The following is a 7,500-nucleotide window of genomic DNA, read 5'->3' on the forward strand; positions in this document are numbered from 1 at the left end:
AAAATGAGGAGATGAGTGCCAGGAGACAATAGTAGAGAATAAAAACTTTTTGCAGTTTTTGGAATTGAACTCAAGACCAAACTGATAAGGTACCCTCTACTTTGCTGCTGATGGGATGTCCTGCAATTGATGCCATATCAGTCTGATTCTGAGTTCGATTACCATCAATGAAAAAAAGTTTTTATCCTCTATTGTCTCCTGGCACTTTTCTCCTCATTTTATTGCATGGTATTATTGATATAAAAGTCTTCTCAACTCACTTTTCTTCCTTGTTTCCAATGAAAGATAATTATAAAATTGAGATAAAGGTAAGGCAAGAACACATGAATTACATATTAAATAGAGAGTCTGACTCAGAACTACTCACCTCCTCACTGGGGTCGCCAAACTGTGACAATGTGTCAAAAAGGAGACCAGCTGTGTAGAAAGACTTGACAACGTTTCTGAATAATAGACATGTAAAGGATTTCCATTTCAAACCCTGTAGTTGTTGTAGGAATTGGTAATTAGAGGAGGATATGTTGGTGGAGTTAAAGGAGGAGGAGAATGAAAAGGAGGAAGAGGAGGGGAGTAGGAGGAAGAGGAGAGGAAGGACAAGGGGGAGAAGCAGAAGAACTTTAGAAATATTTCAAACATACAACATAAAAAATGGTTCTTTTATCAAAGAAACAAAATTCAGTCCCCTCAACAAAACGATCAAGGAAAAAAGTATTTGTCAAGTCTAGTCAGCAAACACAAGGTCTAAACGTAAACAAATAGACGCGTTCAGTAGCTAAGTAGAGGATTTGTGCTGAAATTTAATGATTTTAAAATAATGGATAAAGTTTGATCATTTGTCTGGATTTAAAGTGATGTAATAATGTTTTTGCAGTTTTGTTATTGGTTAAATAAGGGAAATGAGCCCGAATACTCTGTGTTTAGTATATTGTTTTTTTGTTTTTTTTTGGTTAAAAGCTGTTTTTGTAAATTACTCTACTCAATGAAGACATTTATCTTTACTCAAACTTTACAAGTTAAGCTTAAAACTTAATTTCTAGCATCGGATTAACTCCACCTTAATACTGTTTTGAGATAAATTGGTCACATATAATATAACTCTCTTTTCATCAACTGTATGCAGACTTGCCAACTTTTCTGAGACGAAATTCAGGAAAATTTATGGGCATTTAGATGAAGATGTGATGACGGTGATGATAATAGTGGTGGCATTGGTGTTTTAGGTAATGCTGATGGTGATGAAGATGATGTTTCTCTTGTTGGAATAATCAAATTATGTCAAAAACAGGAAAATAGCTGGATATTAGGGAAATTAGGAATGTGAAAAAAAATCAGGAATTTCCGTATAAATCAGTACAGTTGGCACGTCTGCATACAGCATTTTTCTGATCAAACTTACTTGTTAAAATTGGATGCCCTATCTTGAGTATCTGCCCACTTAAATAGATTAAGAGCTGTTTCCTCCATGTGAGCTGTGCCGACAATTTCATTGGAAATTGATTCCTCCCCTTTGTCGCTTAATTCCTTTTTGGTCTGTAGAAATCAATTAAATTAATTAAATTGCACCATTAAAAACAAATGATAACAAATATAAGACTTCGATGAAATATATAGTAAACATTTTAAAAATTATAAATAAAAAAGAAAAGAAATTCAAAAAAAAAAGAAATAGCCTTTATTCAGAGCAATACCCATGGTCTGTGCTCGAAGTGCTTTACAAGGATTTTCTAGCCGGCAGCAACATTTAAAATGCAGAACTCGAATCACTGACCTATAGGTTGAAAGGCCAGTATCACACCACAAAATCCACAAAATCAAAGAGCCACACAAATACATTGTCAATTCAACGCACTCATTGCAATCACTTAATTATAATGGCTAGTTTTGTTGTGAGCATTTATATCAAACATTTCCATGGAGTCAACGAATTAATGAGATTTACAATAATTCGTTGATTCCCACAACAAGCCATGTGTAAACAAATTAAATTTCCATTTCAGATAGTTCAAATCATCTCTTAGGTGCCCTTTTTGAACTAACGCTCTTTCAATATGTCATCACTGTCATTTGTGCTAAGTGCCGCACTTGATGCAGGTGCGAAAAGGTGTGTGAATTTCTTTTCCCCGTGGACACAATGCCAGAACAAGATTTTTATGGACAGTGACACCGTCTGGCCACTGACCATGCTTAACATCGCTTGATTTTGCTGCAAAATAAAGCATCATAGTCAATAAGCTATCAATATAATGAGTTAAATAATAATTAAGTGTTTATGTGATATTAACATAATATCCAGTAAAGTGCTCCATGTGACTTACAAGAGATCCCAAGCTAACAGCAACACTCAACATGTAGAATGAGACATGACATCTATAAGGCACCATTACTTTATCGACAGAGACAATGCTGTTAACGGTCAGATCGTCATTTTACATGTGAGTAGGAGTGAGAGGATATGAGTTAAGAGCCTTTTCCAAGGACTCAACTTTTCACCATACAATGCTGGAGTTGAAAAAGGGATCTAAAGGTCAGAAGCGAAGTATCATACCACAAGATAACAACAAAACCTCAAATGTTACAAATATTTACCTTCTCTAAAGCATCCATCAACCCAAATAAAAATGCTTTGGAATCTGTTGACTTGCCATCAATCTTGATGCCCCTTTGTACGGCATACAGCCTGCCTGCAAATATTTTTTTAAAATAATAATAGGAACAAAAATAATGAGAGGACAAATTTTATCGGCCGTAATCAATGGCTATTTTGAGTGACTAATGTGGCACAAAGTGGAACTTCGTTCTAGTAGTTGTAGTATTAGTAGTAGTTATAGTATTAGTAGTAGTTGTAGTATTAGTAGTAGTAGTAGTAGTAGTAGTAGTAGTAGAAGTAGTAGTTGTGGCAGTTGAGCAGTAGTAGTAGTATACTAGTAGTAGTAGTAGTATACTAGTAGTAGTAGTAGTAGTAGTAGTAGTAGTAGTAGTAGTAGTAGTAGTAGTAGTAGTAGTAGTAGTAGTAGTAGTAGTAGTAGTAGTAGTAGTAGTAGTAGTAGTAAGTAGTAGTAGTAGTAGTAGTAGTAGTAGTAGTAGTAGTAGTAGTAGTAGTAGTAGTAGTAGTAGTAGTAGTATAGTAGTAGTAGTAGTGGGTTAGTAGTAGTATGTACGAGGGCTTTCAGAAATAACCGAAAAATGCCCATTGCTCAGCAACCAGTGGAGATTTTTTAATTCTGTAAACGACATGATATTCCTTATTTCCTTACGGATATTCCCAGAAATTATGAAGTGCATCATTTTGCACAATGAATTTCTAGACGATTTTAAAGATGGCGGCCCACCTTGAAACTTGGTCAAAGGAGGAAATCAGAGCTGTCATACGTTTTTTGAACGCCAAAAGTCTGAATCCTACCGAAATTCATAAAGAACTTCAGAGTGTATATGGTGAGCATGTTATAAGCCGTACACAAGTCTATCACTGGTGTAATTTGTTTGAAGCCGGCCATTCCGACTTGACAGACAGGGAAGGGAGAGGGCATTCGATAACTGCGACGTCAGAAGACAATGTGAAGCGAGTTGATGAGCTTAATCGTCAAGACAGGAGGTTGAAACTTCATGAAATCGCAAGCAGTCCTGAAATTTCGGAAACTTCTGCCCATAGAATTGTATTTGATGAACTTGGCTACAGAAAAGTCAGCGCAAGATGGGTTCCTAAGCAATTGACAGACAATCATAAAGAACAAAGATTGGACATCTGCAGGGAACTTTTGAGAAGAAGCAAGAGCTCACACAGGGTTCACGGGCATACTGCCAACGCCGGCGGACACTTTCTAGGGTACGATGTGACTTTTCTTGACAGCATAGTCACCGGTGATGAGACTTGGTTGCACCATTGCACCCCAGAAACAAAGCAAGATTCGATGACATGGAAACATCCATTCTCACCTGTCGCGAAGAAATTCAAAGTCATGCGGTCAGCAAAGAAAATAATGTTTGGAACTGTTATTCTGTTCGAAACCTTACAACCTGGAGAAACAATCAATGCTGCAAGGTACTGCCAAACTCTTGACAAGCTTAGGGAGGCCATTCGCAGAAAGCGCCCAGGGCAGTTGACCAACGGGGTCATTTTGCAACACGACAACGCTACACCCCACACAGCACAAGTGACGCAAGGTTGACTAGAGAAATATGGATGGGAGATTTTGCCACATCCACCACACAGTCCAGACCTCGCACCATCTGATTATCACCTCTTTGGGCCACTGAAACGTGAGCTGGCAGGAAAGCGCTTTGATGTCGATGAAGAGCTTGTTGACCATGTCCGGAAATGGCTACAAAACCTTGACGGAAATTTCTTCCGAGAGGGTATCTATTCCATGGTGCGGCGTTGGCAGAAGTGTGTCGACAGACTTGGCTGTTACGTAGAGAAATGAAGGACGAGTCAAGGTATGAACACGTGCAAGAATTTTGTTGATAGCATAAAAAACGCGGATTTTACAGGCATTTTTCGGTTAATTATGAAAGAGCCCTCGTAGTAGTAGTAATAGTAGTAGTAGTAGTAGTAGTAGTAGTGGTAGTAGTAGTAGTAGTAGTAGTAGTAGTGGTAGTAGTAGTAGTAGTAGTATTAGTAGCAGTAGTAGTAGTAGTAGTAGTAGTAGTAGTAGTAGTAGTAGTAGTAGTAGTAGTAGTAGTAGTAGTGGTGGTGGTGGTGGTGGTGGTAGTAGTGGTTTTTCCATTAGCTGCAGGAACAACAAAAAGAGGGAAAAAGTATTTAAGATTGTTTAAGAATTAATAGTAATAGAAGGAAGACATTAAAGACATTCTCACTTAATTCCCCCATCTACTACAGACTACATCCACCATCATGTCATGTAATTTAGAGTAATGTATCGTGATGAATCATATTCAGATGGCCACCTCTATTTGCAGTAGTACCGCAAATAGAAGGTAGCGTTCGTTTTCATTATTTGCAGCACTAATGCAATTAGTGGATATCCTTCATTTCTGTTATTTGCAGTAGTACTGCAAATGCTCTGTTCGGGTTCGTTCTGTATTTGCAGTAGTAGCCTACAACAAAAGTTTCGTTATTGTGCATCTAGAGCTTTATTGTATAGAGGATTGGGCGCAAAATATAAATAAACTACATTATTATTTATTATTATTATATCATTATTATTATTATTATTATTATTATTATTATTATTATTATTATTATTATTATTACTATTTGTATATTATTATTATATTATTATTATTATCATTATTATTACTATTATTATTATTATTATTATTATTATTATTATTATTATTATTATTATTATTATTATTATTTTGCATTTCGTTGACTATGCTGATGTCTGTTGTTGTGCGGTGATGTGGTGGTTGTGGCTGTAGTAGTGGTGTTGATGATGATGTGGTGGTAGTGATGATGACAATAAGGATTATGATGATGTAATTGTGAAGGTGATTGCTGTAGTTTTGATAACGATGTGGAGGTAGCTGTGGCAGCGGTAATAATGATGATGATGCAGTGGTAGTGGTTTCAATAGTAGTGGTAATTTATTGATGGTGATGGTGGTAGTTGTTATAGTATTGATAATGATGTGGTAGTTGTAGTAATGATGATGATGTGGTGATTGTGGTTGTAGTAGTTGTGATTGCAATGATGACAAGGAGGAGGATGATGAAGTAAAAGTGGTGGGGTTGCTATAGTTTTGATAACAATGTGGAGGTTGCTGTGGGGTAGTGGTAGTAATGATGATGTGGTGGTGGTTGTAGTAGTAGTGGTAGTTTATTGATGGTAACTTCTCTACTTGGCAGGAGCACTGAGATATGAGTCGTAGCAATGGAGAGAGAGAGAGAGAGAGAGAGAGAGAGAGAGAGAGAGAGAGAGAGAAAGAGAGAGAGAGAGAGAGAGAGAGAGAGCTTCTGGAACCTTTAAAAAATGTATTTAACAAACTGTAAATAAAACAATAAACAGGGACAGAACTATTCTCAATAATAAGGTAATATAAAAGATAAGTTCTGTTAGATTTCTACAAATGACAAATGATCAAGTCGGAGAGGTGGGTAAATTTTCATGGGATTAAATTGGTGTAACAAAAACAAAACAAAACACGACCTAGTCAAGTTTCAGACTTGAATGAAAAATAGAAACGTTCAAAATCTCAATTCTCAGTCACACAAAATGTTACAATCATCCCTTTCCATTCATCTTCAAGCCTTTCGACAACACCGCCATTTTGAACAGAAAATACAGTGTTGTGTTCAATGAGTGGACAAGAACTAATTTTCAGGTCAGGAGAGCGCTTTTACTACTGCAAATAGTGATTGATAATTCACTAACCCTAATACTAATAGAAAAGAAAACAAAGACTAGGACTGCTTTGCACTACCTTTCAATACTTCACAAATTAAAATGGGGGCGAGAATCAAAACAATTTTAATCTTTCACAAATCTATCAAGGTTTGTTCTATCTAGTCTAGAGTTTTTTAAATGCTTCTATATTGATGATAACAAATTGAATAAATAAACGCCTGACAAAAGGTCCACTGTGAAAATACAAATTGAAAGAAATGCTAGAACGAGGAGCTTTCGGAAGGCCTCCCTTCCCTTCTACTTATAGTTATAGACTATAGATTCTAAGATACCACCTTTGGTACTATAATACTATCTAGATATCTATTCTATAGCTACTTAGTCTTAGTTTAGACTTAGACTCTATAACTCTATAGAGATCTGCACTCCGTATTCAGATCGGATTTGTTTCACCAAGACATTTTCACGGAGATAATGTTGAACTCTAACATTAAATCCTGATTCTATTTTTACTGGTATGATATTATTTTTTCTATCAATATCTAGAATGAAAAGTGTAGGACCATGAACATGAGTATGAGTCAGACTTCCAACCAAGACCAAACTCAACTCAACTCAAATATCCTAGCTGGGACAGGGTGTTTGGAGCGTTGTGGAATGCAGCTCAGTTAAAAATCTTGAGAATAAAACATATAAGAGCATCGTTTAGATCTTTATGGAATACTCACAGTAATACGCGACAACAGGGTCACGTTTGTCATATTCAATCGCTGTTTTTAAATAATGCTGTAACTGTTTAAGAACTGCAGGAAGAGGAGGTAAAGAAGGAGCAGCCATCTTTCTTGTTTGTTGATTTACGGGAGATAACTGTAATTAAATAAACCAGGACCAATTTGATAAATAGACGATAACGTCCCTTCATATGAGTTGACGCACTACCTTAAATTTTTATGGTTGTAAGCCAGATGATGATGACGGTGATGAAGATGAAGTTGAATTATATGATGGGAGATTTATATATGACGAATGATACGTGTTTGCACTGCTGTTGACATATATTATGCATTATTATATTATTATGGTTATCTTCTATATGCGTGTGTATGTGTGTGTCTGTGTGTGTGTGTGTGTGTGTGTGTGTGTGTTTTGCATGTCACGGTTAAAGATATATGTTTGTACACCACATATACATG

The 7,500-nt window shown here is 36.3% G+C and overlaps 1 protein-coding gene across 1 annotated transcript in view; it reads right to left on the reverse strand.

Moving 5' to 3' along the window:
* LOC144968662 (vacuolar protein sorting-associated protein VTA1 homolog) overlaps positions 1-7,247 on the reverse strand; it is a 19,460-nt gene extending 12,213 nt beyond the window's left edge. Inside the window, exons 1-4 of the mRNA XM_078907223.1 lie at positions 7,036-7,247; positions 2,587-2,681; positions 1,397-1,530; positions 368-443 (exon numbers count right to left, since the gene is read on the reverse strand). Of these exons, the coding sequence (XP_078763349.1) occupies positions 368-443; positions 1,397-1,530; positions 2,587-2,681; positions 7,036-7,144 (414 nt within the window). The 5' untranslated portion in view covers positions 7,145-7,247. The remainder of the gene's footprint in view (positions 1-367; positions 444-1,396; positions 1,531-2,586; positions 2,682-7,035) is intronic.
* Positions 7,248-7,500: the final 253 nt, after the last annotated feature.

This window comes from Berghia stephanieae, chromosome 3 (genome assembly GCF_034508935.2).
Source record: "Berghia stephanieae isolate SIO BIC M18660-M18661 chromosome 3, UCSD_Bste_1.3, whole genome shotgun sequence".
In the NCBI taxonomy this organism is placed as follows: domain Eukaryota; kingdom Metazoa; phylum Mollusca; class Gastropoda; order Nudibranchia; family Aeolidiidae; genus Berghia; species Berghia stephanieae.